Genomic DNA, 22,017 nt, shown 5'->3' with positions numbered 1-22,017 from the left:
GCAGTAATAGTAACTGTTACTCAAAAAATGACTGCCTCACCCATTTGATTTATGTTTGGTTATAGAAAGATGTTACAAAGTTCATTATTAAAAATATTTCTAAGGGTAGGGTGCCTGGGTGGCTCAGTTGGTTAAGCGTCTGACTTCAGCTAATGTCATGATCTCATGGTTTGTGGGTTTGAGCCCCATGTCAGTCTCTGTTGCTGACAGCTCAGAGTCTGGAGCCTGCTTCAGATTCTGTATCTTCCTCTCTCTCTGCTCCTCCCCCACTCGCACTCTGTCTCCCTTTCTCTCAAAAATAAATAAAAAACATTAAAAAAAATGTTTCTAAGGGTACCTGGGTGGCTCAGTCAGTTAAACATTCTTGGTTTCAGCTCAGGTCATGACCTCATGGTTAGTGAGATCAAGCCCCAAGTGGGGCTCTGTGCTGATAGCATGGAGCCTTCTTGGGATTCTCTCTCTCTTCCTCTCTCTGCCCCTTCCCTGCTTGCACTCTCTCTGTCTCTCTCTCAAAATAGTGAATAAACTTAAAAAAAATAAGAAAGAGGGGCACCTGGGTGGCGCAGTCGGTTAAGCGTCCGACTTCAGCCAGGTCACGATCTCGCGGTCCGTGAGTTCGAGCCCCGCGTCAGGCTCTGGGCTGATGGCTCAGAGGCTGGAGCCTGTTTCCCATTCTGTGTTTCCCTCTCTCTCTGCCCCTCCCCCGTTCATGCTCTGTCTCTCTCTGTCCCAAAAATAAATAAACGTTGAAAAAAATTAAAAAAAAAAAAAAAAATAAGAAAGAATACTTGATTAAAAAAAATTTCTGGGGCGCCCGGGTGGCGCAGTCGGTTAAGCGTCCGACTTCAGCCAGGTCACGATCTCGCGGTCCGTGAGTTCGAGCCCCGCGTCGGGCTCTGGGCTGATGGCTCGGAGCCTGGAGCCTGTTTCCGATTCTGTGTCTCCCTCTCTCTCTGACCCTCCCCTGTTCATGCTCTGTCTCTCTCTGTCCCAAAAATAAATAAACATTGAAAAAAAAAAAATTTAAAAAAAAAAAAAATTTCTGTTAGGTCAACCAGCAGTTAAAAATTCTACTTAAGGATTCTTTCGTTGAGCAATGTTCAGATTCTGTTGACGTTGTCTTTGTGATATCTTTATTTCATGGGTTTTAATCTCTTCAAAAAAAATTGAAAGGATAAAAATTCTTATCTAAATGTTCAGTTAGCATTTAAAGTCTACACTTTGAAACAGAATGTGAAAAAATGGAATATTTTTCCCCTTAATTGTGTGTTTTGGTTCTAAAAATAGAACAAACTAAAATTTGAGCAAACATAACCCCAAACCTGCTGGTTTGTAAATATTATTGTTTAGGAACTTAAAGAAGAATTATCTGAATAAGCAAGATTGCTTCTAAAACCACAACAACAAGCACCACAGTGAGTGTTGGGTCCCGCTCCCAGCTGAGCATTAGGGGGCCAGCACTACTTCACCCACTGGAAGTCAGGAGCCCCCACTTGGGCAGCTTGGTTGCCAAATACTTGCTAAGGTGACAGCATAGGAACTAGGCCTTTCCCAGAGCGGGCAGAGGTTAGGACATACTACTTATTGGGGAAATTCTGCAAAGATGAGCCATTCCACTATCACAGTGTGACCTGCACACCAGAAATGCTCCTCCCTGGAAGCAGAACAGGGGGAGAGTGGGCATACGGGTGTGCCACTAGCAGAAGCGCAGACTTGCTGTCTGGGCTCGGCGTTGGTGGGGCGTCAGGCCTCCTGGACCAGGTCCTGCCAGGTGGCAGGCTTGCCCAATGCTGCCCTCATGGAGCCCCCAGATCAGAATGCAACCACCAGGACCAGGTGGGTGCCATATCTACCAGCTCACCTGAGAGCTTAGTGAGGGGCCGCCAAGAGACTCCGGGGCCTATCCAGTCCCACAGCCCATCCATTATGTGGTTTATTGGAGGGTTTGAATTATGTGAACCTATTGAAAATGTTACTTTATTTGTAAACATTCAGGAGTACCTTAAATGTCCTTTTAAGGTTATGGACTTTTTTACCAACATATTGCTAGTAGCATTCATTTGCAATAAATTTCCTGGACCACCTAAGTTATTTGGTATGTAAATACTGTTTTGTAACTTGTTTAAGAAAGAGAGTGTGTGTGTTCATGTGCAAGTGGGGAGGTGGGGAGAGGATCTTAAGTAGGCTTCTGAGACCCTGAGATCATGACCTCAGCCAAAATCAAGAGTAGACACTCAACCGACCGAGCCACCCAGGTGTCCCTGTTTTATAACTTTTAAAGAATATGTCTAGTGGCAAAAATAATTATTTTCAATTTTCAGAAAATACACAGGGAGGGGCCAGATTTGGTGAGCGAATCCATCTCTAGACTTGACTGAATAGATGTTGGTAGAGATATATGAGAAATCAACTTAGTTCTCTATTGAAAAGCCTAGCAGAATTGTAGCTGTTGAACCACAGGCAGGGCTAGAGACTCCCAGGGTCCTGGTCTAGTGCCTTCTCCTCCCACAGTGTGAAGCACATCTCCTGCTCCCTGCTCATCCTGCATGCTGAGGACGACCCAGTTGTGCCCTTCCAGCTCGGCAGAAAGGTGGGCATCAGGTGCTACCCCCAGTGTGGGCAGGCATCTAGCAGGCTCCCATTTGGGCCAGCTGGGCCTAGGCAGACGTGGAGGGAGTCCTGCTGCTGGCAGGTGCCCCTTGTGAGGAAGAGAACAGCAGGGGAGGTCAGCAGGATTGGGGTGGAGGCCAACAGTTGATGCCTTATCAGCAAAGGTAAGTTTGAGGGTGTGAACGTCTTTACCAGCATATTTGGTGATGGCCAGAGGAGACCTGAGAAGTAAGCAGATGGCTCCCAGTCCCTGTGCAGAGGTCTTGGGGTGACAGGGACTTCACTACCTGGTATTCAGCAGGAGGACTCACTGGTTGTTGGCTGGAGGGAAAGAACTCTCAAGGAGGAGGATGTGGCCCCACCTTGGCTCCAACATGGGGGTCTCAGTCAGTAGACTTCATACAGAGCTCTTGTCTGTTCTCTTGTTTTTGGGATTGGACTGATGACAGAAATGCCATGCTGTTGTGGGGTCTCCATGTTTGCTTTTGCTGAGTTTGCTTTGCCTTTGCTGCCAGGAAGCAGCACTAGATTTGTAAGTGAGAGTGCTATGGAGAGAGCACCACCTGGCATGGTGATGGTGAGGGACAGGGGCAGCCTAGAGGGAGTGAGGCCCGGGTGCCAGCAAGTTCCAGCAGGGCCAGGTCCCCTCCCTTCAGAGAGTGCAGGCACACAGGACTGCCCAGCAGCAGATACCCAGACCCACAGAGCCGAGCAGTCTCCAGGGTGGGAGGGATTGTGAGCCAACCTGCTGACTGACCTTGACCCCGGCACACAGTGAAGTCTGAGGTGGATGCCCAGCATCCTCCACCAGTGGGACTTCTCCGGGCACTCTGGCCAGCATACCATTGCACAGCAGGTAGCTCTTCCCATAATGTGGGCTCATCCGCCTTGCCGCCCCCTGAAGAAAGGCCATCTGGGAGATAGGCATGAGGACAGAGGGTCTCAAACGTCAGGCCGAGGAGCCGAGGCTGGGCTGGGCTCCTGCTAGCACCCCTTTCCCCGGGCCAGGCCGTGCAGGCTGCAGCAGTGCTATTTGCTAGGAGCTTGGGTTGCTCTTTGGAGGCAGCAGCCACTCACTGGTCTCTATAGTGGGGAGACCACCAGGCAGGTTGCCCACAGGGCTGCCATCTGTGGGTGCTGACCCATCTCTTCCTCATCCCAGCTCTACAACATCGCTGCTCCATCTCGAAGCTTCCGAGACTTCAAAGTTCAGTTTATTCCCTTTCACTCAGACCTCGGCTACAGGCACAAGTATATCTACAAGAGCCCTGAGCTCCCACGGATACTGAGGTGAGGCATTCTCCCCTCACCAGGAACTCGCCTGGGTGGTGACAGCTCAGGCCAGGCATGCAGCAGCCATAGCCTCTAAAGCTGCCTCAGTGGGGCCAGGAGTCACTGTGATTCAAGAGCCTTTCATCTCCATGGAGAGGGGTTGAGTGTTTATCACCCCTCCCTTCTGGACCATTCCCATGATCAGACAGGGCAGTGATTTCCCTGTGGTATGGGCTGTGCGGCCTGCATGGACACCATGCTCAGGGGAGCATCCAGCATGTAGACATGCACCCCAGCCACTGTAGGTCAGGCCTCAGTCCCTTCCCACATACCCGTCAGGTACTGCCCCTGTGCACACAGCACTTGGGAGACTCTGGGCTAGCTCTCAAAAGCTTATTTGTTCCCAGCTGCTTCTTGAAGGGAGGCTGTGCTCCTGGCTGCGTCATGATGGCCACTGTCCAGGGCCAGGATATGGGCTTTGGCCATGGGCAACCGTCTTGTGCCTGGGTGCAGAGCCCAAGCCTGAAGGGCAAGGCGGTGGCAAAGGGCAATGTGGACTGGACACAGCCTGGCCCCACCCAGGAGCCCAGGCTTTTGTGCTGAGACCTATTCCATCACTCAGGCAGGTGCTGCCAAGCCTCCCTGCCTCCCACCTAAGGCGCAGGCAGCCTTCCACTTCCCGGCCCAGGTGCGAATTCACCTTCTTGGGGCAGCTGAGCATGGAAGTATTTGAATCAGCCATCTTGAATTTTATCCCATCACACTTCAGCTGTCTTGTGGCTGCCTTGGCAGGTCCAGAGGCAAAGCTGCATTTCTTTAGCAGTTTGCCATTTCCTGCATCATGGACCTGGGTTGCCGAGATGGGACTGTGAGCTGAGTGTGTGGGTTTGCTCTAGAGTTGTCATTTTCCCCAGCATAAAAGGAATATGATGCAGAAAATTTAGCCCAGAGTATAGCTCAGAGTTTAGAACAAAGAATAGTAGCCTGTTACCTGGTCTTCATCCTACAGGGTTGGGATTTGACCAAGCCAATGCCATTGGTGACCTGTTTGTTTAACTCGGGCTTTCTGAGTAGGGGTGGTCCTCCAGGCTCCTTCTCAGGTGGGCCCTTTGAGGATCATAGGGGGCAGGACCTCTGGTGTGGGCTCAGGGTTTGGCTGATGGTTGTCCTCACCTGGTCTAGGGAATTCCTGGGGAAGTCAGAACCTGGGCGCCAGCACTGAGTCTTGCTGCCTAAAGGAGCATGAAGACCTCTGCCCTCCTCTCCTTCGCTCTGGCAGCCTGGCACTCTGGAGCCCAGGGGGTGCCAGCATCTTCGATGCCCCTGGAGAGAGGACTCGGATGCCAGCTGGGGCAGGCAGAGGAGGCCCCGGCAGACCTGAGGCACCTGCCCCAGATGGCTGGGAGCACGGATCCTTGTGGAAAACACAGATTGCAGGCATGTGATCCCCTCTCCCTCTTGTTGCCACTCAACCTGAGCTCTTGTTGGGAAGACAGTGACAAAGCAGGCCAGCCTCCTGCTGGTTGATCCCACACTTCCTGAGCTGGGCATGGGGAGCCAAGTGCAGGAAGCATGGGGTATTGGGACCACGCTGAGCTTTCCAGCACCATTGGTGAGATTATGGGGAGATGGATTCATCTGTCCCTTCCTGGCACACACAGAATGGACTCTAATGGTTTGACTGGCCCCTCCCACCTGGAACACCCTGCTTGCCTACATAGGCCATCCCTGCCTCTTTGGGCGGGCCCCACCTCTCAGAGCGGGGGAGGTGCCCATGACCTGCACTTCCTCTGCTTTCTGCCCACCTGTCTGCCTAACCTGGCCTTAGACTGAGCATTTATTTAAGAATAAAATCGTGGTGGTGGTCTGTTTGTTGTGTTCTCAGTGATGTTTCCAGCTGCCCCCAGGCCATTTTGAGAGCCAGCCACGTGGAAGGAGGTGCAGCTCTATAAGGCTAGGGACGCTGGGCATTCCTTTTCTCCCTTCTTCCAGATGTGGATAGAGGTCAACTCAAGGAGTGGTGTTGTCTCAGGGAAAGGTGTATTCATGGGGTCACTGTTTCTCCAGATGAGTTAGATGGCATAAAATTTAGGCTCTCTTCAACCTCACACTTAGCAAGCTTGCTGGATTCTGGTATTGATCAGCAGGCTCTTGGGTTTCACCCACAGACCCCAAGCGAGGCCCTGGCAGGGGTCCATGAAAGAACTTGGGGCCCTGGAGTGCAGGGTTTCTAGTTCTGGCCCATGAGCACCACCTCAATTATTCACTGGGGGTGGCTCTTTTGGTATTCAGCTTTTTTGCCAAACCAGTCTCCCCTGCAGTTCTGCTGCCTCCACCTGGCACCCTCTAAAAATCCTGCTTCTCACCACTGGGTGCTGGTAAAGGGCCAGATTCTTACGTCTGGGCTCAGTAACCTGGGAGTGAGAAGGTTCATGGCTTAAGAAGAAAGAAGGTTTCAAGCTGCCCCCACAGGGGACTGTCCTACCCCTGCTGTGCAAGTACAGAGGTGTGACCCAGACCAGAGGATGTAAACCCACCTGGGACCTGATTCTTCTGATGGTGGGACTTTCTCCTAGGTCCTAAGGCTCTGGGACTGTCTAGTCTTGGCAGCTGAAAAATTCCCTGGGGGGTATGGAGGGCCTTGTTCACCAGTCTACCTGTTCTTCAAGGTCATAGGCCATTGTTAGCAGCTGTGGGCAGGCTAGGGGGCCCAGAGGTCAACACTCGTTATACCTCCTTAATGAAGCACCTTCAAGCTGCCTACAGTGATTCTCATGTTGGGGAAATCACACCGTTCTTAAATAGGTTGAAATGTGAACAGACTCCTAAAGTCAGTTTATGTCCGAATATTTATTTTCCTCTTATTGGACAGGTTCCCTGCTGACTCCTGGCATCTAATTTGGGTGTGAGCACTGCCTGCAAGACACCAACCCATCCCCAGGGTGCATGTTTTGCACCTCTCAGAGCTGGGGCACATGGCCCCATCCCGTAGTGTCTTCCTGTGTAACTGCTCTGCGTACTGTGCCCATTGGACCTGACAGCCCTTCCTCAGACATGGCACCCTCTACTGGCTCTATCACAGAGGCCCTGAGACAGAGCCGCCTTCCCAGCCCACTTCCATCAGTGACACGATGTGACCTGCTGGCAGGTGGTCTCAGACCCAGCCCACCCTGGGTGAGCCAGTCTTTACCCTGTTTAACATTTTGTGTGTGTCAGCTGCCTCAGATCTTCATGGGGTGGGCTGTGGATATGAAGTAAAATACAAGTGTTGGTATTTTGACAGGTGGACTGAAGAGGAGAAAGCACTAAAGAGGCAGTAAGCACTGGAGGGGCAGTTGCTGGGCCATTGGGTCAGCTAATCAGGTCCAAACACCCCCACCTGCTGGCTTCTATTAACTAAACCTATGATGGCCTAGGACAGATGTAACCACTGATGGTTACAAAACCAATCCTTGAAGAAAAAAAAAAGATCAAGACATGCACAGCTGTAAATTTTGCAGTTAATATGCATGTCCTGGGGCACCTGGCTGGCTCAGTCGGTAGAGCATCCCACTCTTGATCCCAGGGCCATTGAGTTGAAGCCCTACATTGGGCAAGGAGCCTACTTAAAAAATATGCAGGGGGTGCCTGGGTGTCTCAGGTTGAGTGGCTCTTGATTTCAGTTCAGGTCATGATCTCACGATTCCTGGGATTGAGCCCAGAGTAGGGCTCTGCGCTGACAGAGTGGAGCCTACTTGGGATTCTCTCTCCCTCTCTGCCCCTCCCCTGCTCGTACTCTCTCTCAAAATAAACAAAAAGAAACTAAGCATGTCCCCAGACCCAAGACCACCCCAGCAGGGCCCATGGTGCCCCAGTGGCCTGCAGTTCTCAGGTTCTTTGTGTAACAACCCCAAGTTCATGTCTCTCCTGGACTTTGATTCAGCCTGCAGCTACACAATTTAGGGGGAAATGCTCTGGTTTTTTGGAGCATTCCACTTTCCAGGGCCAGGAGTGGGTGGCAGAAGACAGTTTATGAAGCAGATTTGACGATTCTTTTGTGAGCTGGCAGTTCAGCACACATACTCTTAAGTCCCACTCACAGCTGGGATAGGAGAATGTGGTCTGTCCTTAATCCCACAGTGATGGGCTGTTACAGCAGAGGGTCTGAGGCCCACACCACCCAACTCCCACCCTGCTCTCAGCGCAGAATAAAACAGTTCAGGTCAACCAAGCACAGGCAGGAAGGTTTAATCATTTTCTCACACAAGGCAGTAACAGCAAGTGGCACAGTGATGGGTCCACATGTGGCCTAAGAAATGGGGCAGCAGAGGGTGTCATGGATTCAACCACAGCCCTGGAATGTGGGCCTCCCCACCAGACCTCTGCAGCTCTGGTGAAGTGTGCATGTGAGCAAATCCTCCATGGCCTGGTTCTGTGAGCAGTCAGGACCCGGGGTGAGGGCAGAGCCCTGTGCCACTGAGATCCAGCATGCAAGGAGGCAGAGCCTCGGGAAGGGTGCTTCCCACCCGTGTCTCCAATAAGCCTGCAGTGAAGCGTGCCAGGCTGCTTCCTGGCTCTCTCCTCTGGGCAGCTGAGAGGGGCTTACCCACCCTTACGGCCACCAGCCTGCCATCCAGGCAGAGTGGAAAAGTGGGCTCCCTTCTGGGCCTGCTCAGTCCTTTTCCTAGACCACCTTGGTTGTACTGGTAGACAGGGAGGGAGACAGGAGACTAGCCTCATGTGTAAGACAGGAGACACAGCCCCCAGGACAGGGCAGGGGTACAAGGCGGGTATGGATCTGCAGCAGGGGCTGGGCTATCAGCCTTTCCAGCAAAGGCAATGACTCCATCCCAGGCCCCCAGGGCTGGGCCAACCCAGGACAAAATTTCAGAAGTACAATTTTTAGTTGCTAAAACGAGAAAAGGCTTCAGCTACTTTCATTTTCCTGTGAAGTTAATTTTTCTCTTGAAAAAGCAAAACCAAGCTAACTTTGCATCAGCCAGCCTTGTCCTAGCCCAAACCCCCAAAATGCCGGACACAGGTGTCCTCATCCATGTGACCCTCACTCATCCAGGGCCCCTTTATCTGATCTGTCTGGAAACTTGGGCCAGAGCACCTACATAGCAGTTGCAGACTTGGCTTGGAGTACTGGACCCTCCCAGCACATCCAGGAGCACAGCTGGGCCAGGGAGGTCAGCTGGGTAGCCCATGTAGTGCAGAAACACATAGTTCCCCAGGCTTTGCCACAGCTACCTGCCCAGACCCCAGAATCCAAAAGCTCAAAACTAAAAACAAGCTCACTGCAAGGTGCATGCAAGGTCTCAGAGGAGCCCAGCAGGTGGCTTCACCTTCCCCACCTCCTTGGGACAGGTGGGCTAAAGCTGCGGGGCCAGCTGCCCTGGTCAGTGCTGTGAGCCCCAATTTCCTGCAGAAAACTGGGAACATCTTATTCTTTACATCTTTCCTTCCTTTCCCACCCCAAGCCACCACCACGATCCCCATGGCCCTCCAGAAACAGCACTGAAACAAGCAAGGCCACTGCCAGGGCTCCTAATCCTTGGGGAGATTGGGGGGTGGGATCTGCAGGTCAGAGGGCTCCACGCCCCAGATGTCCCGGGCATACTCTGTGATGGTCCGGTCACTGGAGAACTTGCCTGAGCAGGCAATGTTCCTGATGACCTTCTTGGTCCACTCCCTGGGGTTCTGCAGAGGGAAGGAGAGGCTGAGTTAATCCTAGGCACCACATAAGACAACCTGCACTTCCAGAACTTCAGGACTGTTCCCAGATGAGCTCTTAGCCCCTGGGAAGCTTGATGAACAAAGAGGAAATTGTAATCAACAGCTCACTCAAATGGGGGGACCCACCAACCAGAAAAGCTACCAGATGATTAGATACAAGGGCAAGGAGTCTGAGAAGGTCCCGGACCTCAAAATGCACCACGTCCTCTGGGGCACGGCCCACCATGACAAAGAAATACCTCCAGGTGAGTACTTGCCACTGGCTGGATCCAGGGAAAATGGCCAAGTGGTCTCCCATCCACAGCTTCCCCCAAAGCCTGGCAACAACCCCTAGACTGAGCCAGCACCAAGAGGAGTCTTCCAGAAAGGGCACACTCTGCTGAGGTCTGGGTCAGAGGAGCAAAGGATCCCCCCAGAGCCCTGCCTAGTCACTCAGTTTCCCACCCCCCCCCCATTCTTTCATGGGTCCCGAAGGACAGATAGCTTTCCTAAGGGCAGGGGGTGGGGGCCAGAACAGCAACAAATCAGAAATACAAATCCCACAGGCCTTGTCCAAGAACCTGGGAAATAATCCATCCGACCCACAACTCTGCAGTCACACCATGGTAGCCAGAGTCCTCTCCCACTGCCTCCCCTCCCCACCCCCAGGAAAGGGGAGAGAAGAGGGCACCAAGGGACACCCTCGAGACCCCACATGGAGACACCCACTCCCCAGGGACACTGGCCAGCACATGCTCCACACAGAAAACAGGACCTCCCTTGTCCACTTTTACCAAGGAGTAGGGAGCTGGCTGCAGTGGTCCTGCCCTAAAAAGGCTGCTTCTCACAGCTATGGGTCCCTCACTCTACTTAACATTGAAGCTCACACTTTTCCAAGGAAGCATTCCCATTCTCATTTTTAAACACAGGCTTTCTGTGTGCACATACAAGTCTTCCTGGCTCCACATCTGCTCCCTGCACCCTCCTGATCATAGCCACATGGGAGTGCAGACCACAGGCTGAGGCATTGCCCATTGCCTCTGCTGTCTGCAGGAAGGAAACTCCTGTCCTGCTCACTTGTGTTCTGCGGCAGCTGCTCGGAGGCTGCGTGGAAACATGCCAGTGTGGACAGCGGCCTGGTCCCAGGGGCACTAGCCTTTACCAGGGGCGAGCAGAGAGACGGCTAGGTCAGTCTGAGTGGAAGCAGCCCCATTCAGCCTGAGTCCATGATGCAGCTCAATGGTGAACTATGACCTTCCGGGACTGGACCTCATAGATATCCCCTACTGCTACCCTGCCAGGGCCACCCCCACCAGCTCTGGGGCCCGAGAACCATACCCTGTACAGCTGGTCCACCTGGGCCTGGCATGCCACATATGCTTCATAATCTGCAAACACCTTGAACCTGCAATGGGAGACAAGAGGGTGGTCCACCGTGGCAGGTGGTCAGGAAACAGGTCCCAGCCATCCAGGTCCTCACACTTTAGGATGACAGAGCCCACCTGGCCACAGAGGTGGCTCTAATGAGCAATACTTTTGTCCTGGTGTACTATTCTATAAAATCCTTGTTTTAAGCCTATGTTTCTTTAAAGAAGTGGGTGTTTCCAATGCACCCTTTCCATGCATGTGGGGTAGAGCCGCACAGGCTGAGAGGCTTCCTGCGGACTCCATCTCCCAGGTGAGGGGGCACAGGATGACAGTGAGGCTCTACGCAGCCATCTGTTCCCAGGTCTAACTGGGCCAAAAATTGGTGGTCTAGAGAAAGGATGTTGTGGGTAAAAATGTAGGATTTATGAACACAGAAATGCATTTTTGTTTATGATGGAGTCACAGGGACAATTCATGAAACTGCTAAATTTTTCCTTGATCACAGACTGAGCCAGGGCCCAGCTCCCAGCCCTGTATGTGTGGAGCTACAATCTGATCTGACACCAGCTCACAGCACTCACGGGAAGAGCAATAGACAAAGCCAATCCAAAGGCAACTGAGAGTGGAACAGAGGTCAATTCTCAGCATTTGCCAGATTCAAGGATTCTTACCAACAGGGTGGAGCAAAGAACTGTCAAAAGAGGGCAAGTGGCATTGCTGACCTGCTGTAAATTAGTGAGTCTGTAAATGTGGATGTTATAATCAGGGATAGTTGTGTTGTAAAAAAACCATTAACTACATCGTACTTTATGTCACAAGTTAATTCCATTTAACCACTCTGTGTCACCACCGGCCAACATTTGCCTCAGCTGGGACTGCAGGACCATGACTGTGGAGGCACAGTGCCCCTCACCCCCCATTTCCCGGAGGTTTCTGGTGTGTCCTGCCCAGACTCCTGTTCTCCCCGGGGAAGAGAGGACTCAGGAAATGCCTCCAGGCAGCCCCATCTGAAACCACCTTCTGCTTGTCATGCCGTTCCGGGGGTCAGCCAGTGCTGGGGGGGCCTAGGGCCAGATCATGAACCAGCAATCCCTACCACCAGGGTCCCCCAGCATTCAAGCACCTCCAGAGACCACAGCAGGCCCTGGGTATAGCATGTCAAGGTTGGCGGCCTGAGGCTCTGCCCATGGGATGGGGTAGGGAGCCAGCCTCACCTCGGTCCAGGGTCACTCCCAAAGTGCAGTCTTGAGCCCACCAGAAGGACCCATCTATCTGACCAGCCAGTGGGGAAGGACATAAGGACAAACCTGTCGTGGTTCAGCAGCATGTTGACAATGTCCCTGAAGCAGTCTGGATCCTTGGGAGAGAAGAAACCACTGCTGATCTGGTCCACGGCCTGCTTCAGCTCGGGCAGGTGGTCGTAGTACTCTCTGGCATTGTACCTGTGGGGAGGTGGGGCCAAGCGTCACCCTTCAGGGTGAGCTGCAGGGCTGTTTGTACTGGGCACCTTCCTGGTCCGAGACTGCCCCAGGCTCCAGGCCCAAGTGCTGCTGGGCCCTGCAGTGATGTGCTGGGTGTGCAGAATGAATCCCACCAGCTCCTTGTGATTGCTGGAACACACACAATCACTGGCATGGCACTATCATACTCCTACAGGAGGCTGCTTGAGAACTGGCCTGCTGCATGCCATCTCCACCCCACCTTGCTGCACCCTGCCCTTAACGATGCCCCCTGCTTCCTGCCACCACCCTGCCCCCTGCCACTGGGACAATGAAGAAGGAAATGAAGCATAAACCAGACACAACCAGACCCAACAGTCCTTGGCCATCAGGGAGTTGGGGAGGGAAGCATGGAGCAGATATGCAGTCTCAGGACACGGGATGGAGCAGAAAGCCCAAATAAGGAGCAGGTAGGAAAGGGCACATGGGGCAGTGTACTCTCAAGCTGAGACATCTAACTCACCTTTAAGCTGTGACTTTTTAGGTGACATTTGGGTTTTCACCCGGCTGGTGCCTGAGGCCTCACCAACTCCCCTGAGGGCTTTTAGACAATTAGGCAATACTGTCTTTTCTTTTTAATTATTGCTCAGAATCAGGCTAGGGCCAGACTCAAGAGTGTCCACAGTCATGATCAAGAGTGTCCAAGGTCATGAAACATGAGGAAAGGCTGAGAAAATGTCACAGACCAGAGGAGACAGGAGACCTGCTATCTAAACACAGAGGGGTGCCCTGGAAGGGATCCTAGGACAGAAAAGGACATTCATGGGAAACACTAAGTATGGACGTTAATAAATAACAATGCACCACTATTGGTTACCTAATTTTGATAACGTATGACTCTAATTAGGAAGATGTAAGCAACAGGGGAGATGGCAGAAGGGTCTATAGGACTCTGTGCTATCTTTGCAACTTGTCTGCAAACGTGAAACTATTCCAAGGGTTACTTTACAGAATCTGGCCAGAGAATCTCAGCAGTAGCTCAGCCCCAAATCCCCACACTGGCTGAGTGCTCAGAGCTTTCTCTCCAGAGACCAGAACCTTCTACCCTTTTGAAAAGACTCACTCTGGACCCCAGGGATTGGGCCCATGGAGACAAGCACAGAGTAGCCAGCTCCCACCCAAGCCAGCCTCCCAGGACAGCTGGTGGGGTGCTCAGGCCAGGAGCAGGCTCAGCCAGCATGCCCACAGCCACCCCCACCTGCCAGGCGGGCATCTCCCCCAGCAAGCGCAGGCCTGGCTCCCAGAGCCCTCTTGGCACCCCCAACCCCCAGTGCTCCAAGCAGTGTCTGGGATGCTGCAGTGCCCCCGATGGCACAGGAAGGAATACACACCCTTTCCGGTCCAGGGCCTCGACGTCCTCTACACGCATGCCAAAGATGAAGAGGTTCTCAGCCCCAGCTTCCTCAGCCATTTCCACGTTGGCGCCATCCATCGTGCCAATGGTGAGGGCCCCATTGAGCATGAACTTCATGTTGCCTGTGCCCGAGGCCTCAGTGCCCGCAGTGGAGATCTGCTGTGACAGGTCTGCAGCGGGGATCACTGCAAGCAGGTGGGCAAGAAGGTGCATCACCACAGACCGCTCACAGCATGGCAGCAATGGGAACTGTGCAAGACACCACACGCCCACTGCTGGCGTTCCCAGAGCAAGTGCCATCTCCCACCCACTCCAGGATGGGCCTGAGCCCTGCAGCCCACCCTGCCCACCTATTAAGGGCTTCCCTTCCTGATCCAGGGCAGCCTGAGGTCAAGATGGTGACTCCTGAAGAGAAGACCCCAGGTAGCAAAGGACCTTTGTTCTAGAACCTTCCAGGGACCAGGCCCAACCATACTCTGGGGTCCCCTGGTTCTTGCTTTTGATGTCATCATTCTCTTTCATCCTGACAGCACTTCTGTCTCATGCCATCAGCCCATAAGTCTCTTCAGAGCACTTCAAAAGGAAACTGGACTCTTAAAGAACCAGGGAACTAGGAAGGCAGAGGCAATTTCCTTGTGTTCACATGCACATGAGTCACTCTGTGCTGTGTTCAGACTGGGCCCAACCAGCCACAACGATGACCCAAATGCAGTGGCCCTGAGGTGTCTCCAAAGGGTGGGCTCCCTGTGCCTCCAAGACATGATGGATGGGAAAGCCTCATCTTCCCACCCTGCCTTGGCATCCCTGCCCCCACATTCTCAGCTTGTCCATGGAGCTGATGCTGCTTCCCCAGCCCAGTGACTGGCACTCAGGGTCCGTGAAGAGTGAAGTCCAGCTCTTCTTCAAGGTCAAGCCCAGGAGCCAAGATAAAGAGATACAGGCATCTCTGGCCCCCATGCAGCTCCACACTGAAGGCAGAGGGACACGAGCAAATGTGACAGTGGACACATTGCTGCAGCAAGTTTAAGACCCCAGCTCTGAGGCCCTAGACCAGGTACCCCAAGACCAATTCTGAAGATACCCAGGAGCCAGCTGGTCCCATGTAACAGTGAGGAGGGGGAGTTCCAGGTGCAAAGGACAGTAAGATGTGCCAGAAGCTCAGTGAAGAACTAAGCACATTACTGACCCTGAACCGCATATGGTCTGTGACAGCAGAGGGACCAGAGAGACGGTTCAATGACCTGGCTGAGCTGTCAGGAGAGGGGAGCATGTCTGCCTGCACATCGTTACTCAGCACAGCAGGCAGCAGCTGATCTGTGTGAGCTGCAGAGGTGCCTACTACTCAGAGCCAGAATTCCAGGCTCAGGTTTCCCATCATCTGGTTGGGCAAATCACCTTCCTGCCAGGGTCTCCACAAGTGGCCAGTTTAGAAAGGCCTGTCCAGGTCAGGAAAGCCACGCTCCAAGGCACATTTGGCTTCAGGAACTTCTCCAGATGACAGCACACATCCTTGAAGGAGCAGCCCCAGCCTGAACTCTCACCAAAGGGCTGGGTTGTCAGGCCTCGGGCTGCTCTCAGAAAGGACCAAAGAGGCAGGTGCCGGCCCAGATCACAAGTAGGTAATGCCCTTGAGAGTATATAGGTGGTGACAGCAGACGCATCCTCTGGGGGTGGGAGAAGGGAGGGAGGAGGCTGCCCTGGAAGCACATCCTGCCAGCAAGAGCAAGCTCTAGGAGCAGGAAAGAAAACTTGGGACAGAACAAGGAGAAGGAATGAGGTCACAGGAAGAAGTGAGGAAGTACAGAGACAAAGGTTGAGGGTTATTCTCCACATGTGAAGGGCAGAGAACTTCCCCAAAGCCTTTTACTACTAGAACAAAGTCTCCCTCTGGCTGGGGCGCCTGGTGTCTGGGACCAGCAATGACCACCCATACTGTGCTCAGGCAGGGGCAGGCCTTCCTGTCTAACATGGGCCTACCTTTCTCAGCCAAGGACACTCGGTAGTTTTCCAGGAAGATCACTTTAAGCCTGTCGCCCACAACTGGATCGTGGTTGACGACATTGCCGATGGATGTGACCAGCTTGATGATCATCTTGGCCATGTGGTAACCAGGGGCCGCCTGGAGATGGAGGGGAAATTCAGCATGAACACACCTATGTGCTGGGCAGCACAGGGTCCTCGGAGGGTCTGGCATCATTCCCTGTAACCGGGGCCCCATGCTAGATCACTGAGGTCACACCCAGTTGAGTGGCCCCCCTTCCATGTCCTGCATGCAGTCTGGCAGACAGCTTCATGACAGAGGAACCTGCTCTCCGTGGGGTGTGATGTCTACCCGTGACCCAGCTCTACCAAGCGCCTCTCCTGACAGCTGCCCCAGCCTGTGCTGAAACCTGCCAGCCTCAAACCTGTTCTCCAATTCTAGCCAGCTCTTCAGAAATGAGGACATGAGAGAAGCAGGACTTTTAGAACCACCAACTTACAGGAAACACAGGGAACTAAGGGGTGTACTGGACATGCCAGACAGATGTGCTCAGAAAAGCCAACCTGGGGAAGACACAAAGCCCAATCTCTGTAACAAATCAGTTGCAGAGAAAGAAGAGAGGTAGGCGTGGGGAAAAACCTACTGATGACAAGATTTAACAGACAGCAAGCAATTACATGGTTAGGCCCTGCCAGGGTCCAGATTCAAACAAACTATTCCAGATATCTGTAACTTTACTATCTACGTGAGAAGATGGTATCATGTGGTGGTGTTCAAAAGGGTCTGTACTTATTGTGGTTTTGGAGGAAAACATCATCGGGAACACGTGTGAAATACTTAGAGGTAAAGCAATTCCAGGTCCAGAACTCATTTGGAACGATCCAGCGGAGTCTGGGATAGGTGTATGGATATTATTACTATTCTTCCTACTTTTGTCTATGCTGAAAAATTTTAATAATTAGCATTTAAAAAACTGTTTGAAAGCCTGTATCTCTAAGAAATGCACACTGGGATACTAACAAAGGAAATGGCAGGCACTCGGGGAGATGACCATGAGCTGCTGGCTGGGCAGACAGTGCCTGGCCCCGCCTGGTAGGCCCCCATAAAACAACTGTGCTCCACAGTGTCCTCATGTTCTCTGATGACAATGAGGCTCTTGGGGGAAAGTGGCAGAGGGTGGGGACACCAGCCCTAGAGCACAGAGTATGATGAGAAAACCCATCCATCAATGAGTAATGGCAACATACTGGGACTATGTGACTGAGTATCCAAAAGCATGTGTCACGGTGAATAAAAAATGAAATAAAGCTAGGCTGAGCTCACTCACCATGGGTATACATCTGGCTGATGAAGCAGCCAACAATCTATGTCCACTCAGCACACGAGTACAGGGAAGTGAGTGGGCAGCATGCTGGGACCTGAGAGCTGGGCACAGGTGTGGAAGGGTGGTGGTTGTACAAGGAAAGGCATTGGATGGAGGGCAAACAAGTCCACTGAGGACTCCCCTTGGGGCTAGGACCCCCACTCTCATGTGCTGGGGTCCCATCCAGCTCCCTCTTAATGCTGAGCTGATGGACACTGAACCTACTCAGCCCACAAGCACACCTGGGGAAGAAGGGGGCCTCTGGCATTCTGTGTGTATGCTGGCTCTGAGCCTTTGCAGTCTCCAGCCCACTGCGCAGCTGGCACTCAAGTCAGGACACAGTGGCACTGACAAAAAGCATGGTGGTTTGTGCATTCAGGCTAAATATCAAGCAAGATGCGAAGAGAACATCACCTCACCTTGCCCCCGATCATGACAGTCCTGGGCACAAAGGCCTTGGTTGGGTCCTTCTTTATTCCTGTAGGACAAACAAGAGATTCAGATAAGGCACTGAAGCCAGACATGCCCCTGCTTTGGGACACAGGGTGGTGACCAGAATCCTCAGAGATCAACCCCAAACCAGGGGACATGGCACAGCCACTGGGCCCCCATGTGCCTATTAAGAATTCCCACTTATAAAAGGGGGACAAGCCCCCTAGATTCTGCATTTATATCCCATGGTGAGGAAGGAGGCCAGAAACAGACTCTTCCAAAAGGCTCACAGGAAAAGATGCACCTCTGTTTCCAGAACAGCCCAAAGCAGGTGCCTGGCTTGAATCCAATCAGTCACCAGCTGTCAAGGCCTTTGCACATGATGGGTACATGACAAAGAGGGGACCTTGAGATCATGGTAATGGCACTGTCAGCCCTCAAGGGATGTCAGGCGAGACCCCAAGTTCCCTGCCCCCCTACCTTCACTGTGATAAGAGGTGAAAGGCTATCCCAAAGCTCTCCCACACAGGGGCAGCCAGAGGGTCAAGTTACAACAGTCAGCTCCCCTGCAGCCCCAGCAGACTGAGGGTGTTCTCACCAGGCCCCTGGCTTTCAGTACCAGCGTATATGAGAGGTATTGGAGGATGTCTTCACAGGGGGGTGAGGCAGCCCTACACTGCCTTCACCAGAGGCCAAGAACCAGCCAGAGCAGTGAGAATCGGGGCTGAACTAACTCCAGATTCTGCCAAGAACATGGCTGTGCCTTAGTTCTGATATCCTCCTGTTTCCAGAAATCAGACAGAACAACAGAGAGAATAGGAAAAAATAAAACAGAAACTACACTTCCACCAAAACTCAGAAAGAGGAAAGAGACACAAAGTCCAGGCCACTGAACAAGTTCTGCCAGTTTACAGGGTGGGTGGGGAATAGGGCTTTGAGAACATAGGTCTCAGGACCCAACCTCCTCAGAGGAGCCGTCAGCAGGGCTGGTGTCTGGGGCACAGGAAGGAGGATGGGGGCCAGGAGGGCAGACCTCACCAGCCCCTCTCCTCTAGGAAACCCAAGAGGAAGGTCTGGCATCCTGGGGCAGAGGCCCCCAGGGCAGAAATCAGGGGAGCCAGGGCAGGTGGCCTTCTGAACCAGCCTGGGCTTGGAGAAACAGGAGTCCACGGCTGCACAGAGAGGTGCCCGCAGCTGCCTTGGGGTGCCACAAAGCCCCTTTGGTAGCCCTGGGAGGTGCAGCTCAGGCAAATTTGAACAAACACAACACGTGGCTTTTCTACAGACAAGAAATGAAACTGACATCCCAGTGAGAATACCCAAATCTCCAACCTGTGATGGACGTCAGCTTGGAAGAGTCCACGGAGCTGAAACCAAGACCTCAGGGGGAGGACAGGACATGAAAGTGCACAAAATGAGAACTGGCAGGACACGGGAGTGACAAGAAGCCAAGAGAGAGGCAAGACACAGAAAGCACAGCACACACAAAGGATGGAAACAAGAAAAGCAGACAACATAGCAGAAAAGGAAAGACCTTTAGAAAAGTTCAGAGAGCAATGAAGAGACAAGAAGATGATAGGTGGAAGGAACCTAGCATGCACCTCGCTGGAATCCTGGAAGAAGAAAACCAGAATAGCTGCACCTAACAAATGTTTTAAATTCATTTCAAGAAAACTTCTTAGAAATAATACAAGACCACAGTAGATGCATTCAGAATGCCCTGAGCATCAGGGAAAACTGACCCACAACGCTCAGCACCAAGACACAGCCCAGTAAATTTAGCACAGGTACTCAGGACAGCACGACACACCAATGCCCCATCCTCCAGACAGTGCAGGACAGACCTGAAAGATGCTTAAGGAAAGAAAGTAAAGCCAGCAACGTCACCTGCAAACCGTCCTCCATGTTCTAAACAAGCAATAATTCAGATCGTGGTCCACAGGAAAGGCTGTAGTGAACCAAAGGGAAATCAAAGCAGGAAAGCAGGGCAGGACGGCTGGTGGTGACAGAAATCAGGCTGGGGACTGGGATGGCACAGCAGAGCATCAAGGCTGTCTGCTGGACCAGGGAGGAACCGTGCGTGCACAGGCAAGGGAGATGGTGAGGTGGAAATGAGCACAGGCCCCCAGCTACCTGCCTGGTAGAATAGCTGCACTCACGGGACGCCACGGAAAGCAGGCCCAGAAGTGGCAGGTCCTGGGAAGTACACAAGACCGTGCAGAGACTAGGGCTGCAGGGGGTGGGGGGTAGCTGGCGCATGGGAGGATGTTCTTGAAAGGAGCTGTGCATCTTGAAAAGAATATTTGTGGTTCCTTTGGTTTTCAAAATGAATAGTCACAGCATTAAATTACAAAATTTTAAAATACAAGTTTTTCCTTAAGGCTTTGTTATATTTATAACTCTAAAAAATATTCATATTTACTTTTGGGGGTCTTTGATTCATGTTTGCTCTCATAATTGAATGCTGCCTGAACAATTTAAGGTACGTGTATAAATTTAACACATTCTATTTCATTGTTTTAAGTGCACTTTAAGTGTCTCTAATAAGTAAAATCTTTCCAAATAAGACAAGTCTAATGACAAACAACTAAATTTGAACTAAAAACTAAAGTAAACATATAGCCCAGCCTTTGAGTCCCATGATGCCACGGAGGACCCACTAGGACTGTGCAGGGCTGCAGCCAGGGCCCTGTGGCCCCCAGGGACACTCACGGTTGTACAGCGTGATGATGTGCAGGCAGTTCAGCAGCTGCCGCTTGTACTCATGGATCCTCTTCACGTGCACGTCAAACATGGAGGAGGGGTTGATTTTCACCTTGTATTCCTTCTCCAGGAATGCAGAGAACTTCAGCTTGTTTTCCTGGGGAGAAAGGACAAAGATGGTCGAACCCCACAAGTCCCCAAGGTCTGACTAGGCTCCAGCTTTCCACTCAGAGCCAAGGGGACATCTCTGTCCCTCCACAAGCCACGCAGCAAGGTGGGGACTCTTAGAGGCCACAGCTGAGGGTGGAGACATTTTGAGGAAGGGAGGATGGGGGAATGGGGTGCTGAAGGTGGGCACACTCCAAGAGTCGCAGAAATAAACAGAAAACTAGACCAAAAGGCAAACCTGCGAAAGGATAAGAAAAGCAGAATAAAAGGGAGTCATGAGTGTGGTATAAAGGACACAAATGCGGACAGTCAGCAGGGAGGAGACTCAGGATGAAGGACTATTTCAGGGCCCTAAGACCATGCGGCAGCCCAGCAGAGACACAGGCTCATGAGGGACTGAGTTCTCCATCAAGGCTGCCACCTGTCAGGTTTGGAGGGTTCCAGTGGCCCCGGCCTGTCTGGCTGTGAGGCTGGCTGCCCTGGGGAGAGGCTCTCATGCAGCCAAGCAGCACACCCTTGCATAGACGCCAGGACCAGATAGACTTTTGGAGCACCTCCCAGGAATGAGCTCTTCCTGCAGAACTTGGGGCCACGGCATGCCCGGGCTGCTCTGGGGTCTGCACCCATCTGCCTGCCTGCTCCATGACCTGAGGGCTGAGTGGGATGGATGGACTTGGCGGTCACTGGGCCAGATACCTGGAACACGCAGGAATGCCGCCCCATGCTGGGCCTACCTGCTTGACCTTGGCCACGTCCCTGATGAGTGCCTCATCGTTGACCAATGGCAGCAGCTTCTTCAGTTGGCTCAAGTCAGTCAGGAAACCCTCCCCGATTTTCTGGAGAATCATAAAGGGACACATGCTTGGGGTGCCTGGGTGGCTCAGTCAGTTAAAAGGCCACCTTCAGCTCGGGTCATGATCTTGCAGTTTGTAAGTCTGAGCCCAGCGTTGGGCTCTGTGCTGACAACTCAGAGCCTGGAGCCTGCTTCTGATTCTGTGTCTCCCTCTTTCTGCCCCTCCCCTACTCACACTCTGTCTCTCTCAAAAATAAATAAAACATTAAAGAAAATTTTTTTTAATTAAAAAATAAAAAAAGGGGGATACATGCCTTCTGCCTATTGTAGGACCTGTCCTCCTGAAGACTGTCCTCCATTTTGTCATCCCCACCTCTGCTTTCCTCCCTGGATCTGCTTTGGCTTGGCTCCAGGCCAGCTTTTCTCTCATAGCCCAGCTCTGGGGAAATACCCCCACACTGTGGCCTCGACCACCACGGGCAGCCCCGCCCCAGCCTCCCTCTCAGTCCCTGGGCTTGCTCCTGACATTATGTCCCAATCTGGTCAAGCTCAAACATCCACAACAATCCCACGAGCTTCCCTTGTTCCCTTCACAGAAAGGCCCCAAACCTGGGGGCCAACCGTGGCCCAGCGGCTCTTCCTGGCCTGGGCCCTGTCTGCCATCCATCCCCAAGGCTCTGTACCTGCCAAGACTGTGAAATAATGGAGCACCTTCCAGTCACTTCCTGGCCCTGAACTCTCTGCACTACAGCAGCGTGGTCACTCCAAATGTACCTC

At 52.5% G+C, this 22,017-nt stretch overlaps 2 protein-coding genes across 3 annotated transcripts in view; one reads left to right on the top strand and one right to left on the bottom strand.

Moving 5' to 3' along the window:
- The window catches only part of ABHD12 (abhydrolase domain containing 12, lysophospholipase), a 91,742-nt gene extending 85,993 nt beyond the window's left edge, over positions 1–5,749 (top strand). For both annotated transcript variants that reach the window (XM_045443696.1, XM_045443697.1), the window contains exons 11-13: positions 2,512–2,590; positions 3,773–3,900; positions 5,065–5,749. In XM_045443696.1, the coding sequence (XP_045299652.1) occupies positions 2,512–2,590; positions 3,773–3,900; positions 5,065–5,104 (247 nt within the window). In that variant the 3' untranslated portion in view covers positions 5,105–5,749. The remainder of the gene's footprint in view (positions 1–2,511; positions 2,591–3,772; positions 3,901–5,064) is intronic.
- A 2,344-nt stretch (positions 5,750–8,093) lies between these two features.
- The window catches only part of PYGB (glycogen phosphorylase B), a 58,871-nt gene continuing 44,947 nt past the window's right edge, over positions 8,094–22,017 (bottom strand). Inside the window, exons 13-20 of the mRNA XM_045443694.1 lie at positions 21,182–21,283; positions 20,289–20,436; positions 17,564–17,622; positions 15,778–15,919; positions 13,778–13,985; positions 12,255–12,389; positions 10,918–10,984; positions 8,094–9,564 (exon numbers count right to left, since the gene is read on the bottom strand). Coding sequence (XP_045299650.1) covers positions 9,412–9,564; positions 10,918–10,984; positions 12,255–12,389; positions 13,778–13,985; positions 15,778–15,919; positions 17,564–17,622; positions 20,289–20,436; positions 21,182–21,283 — 1,014 coding nt within the window. The 3' untranslated portion in view covers positions 8,094–9,411. The remainder of the gene's footprint in view (positions 9,565–10,917; positions 10,985–12,254; positions 12,390–13,777; positions 13,986–15,777; positions 15,920–17,563; positions 17,623–20,288; positions 20,437–21,181; positions 21,284–22,017) is intronic.

This window comes from Leopardus geoffroyi, chromosome A3 (genome assembly GCF_018350155.1).
Source record: "Leopardus geoffroyi isolate Oge1 chromosome A3, O.geoffroyi_Oge1_pat1.0, whole genome shotgun sequence".
Taxonomy (NCBI): Eukaryota; Metazoa; Chordata; class Mammalia; order Carnivora; family Felidae; genus Leopardus; species Leopardus geoffroyi.
The sequence above is the reverse complement of the archived record's forward strand: the minus strand, read 5'-3'. Positions and strand labels throughout refer to the sequence as shown.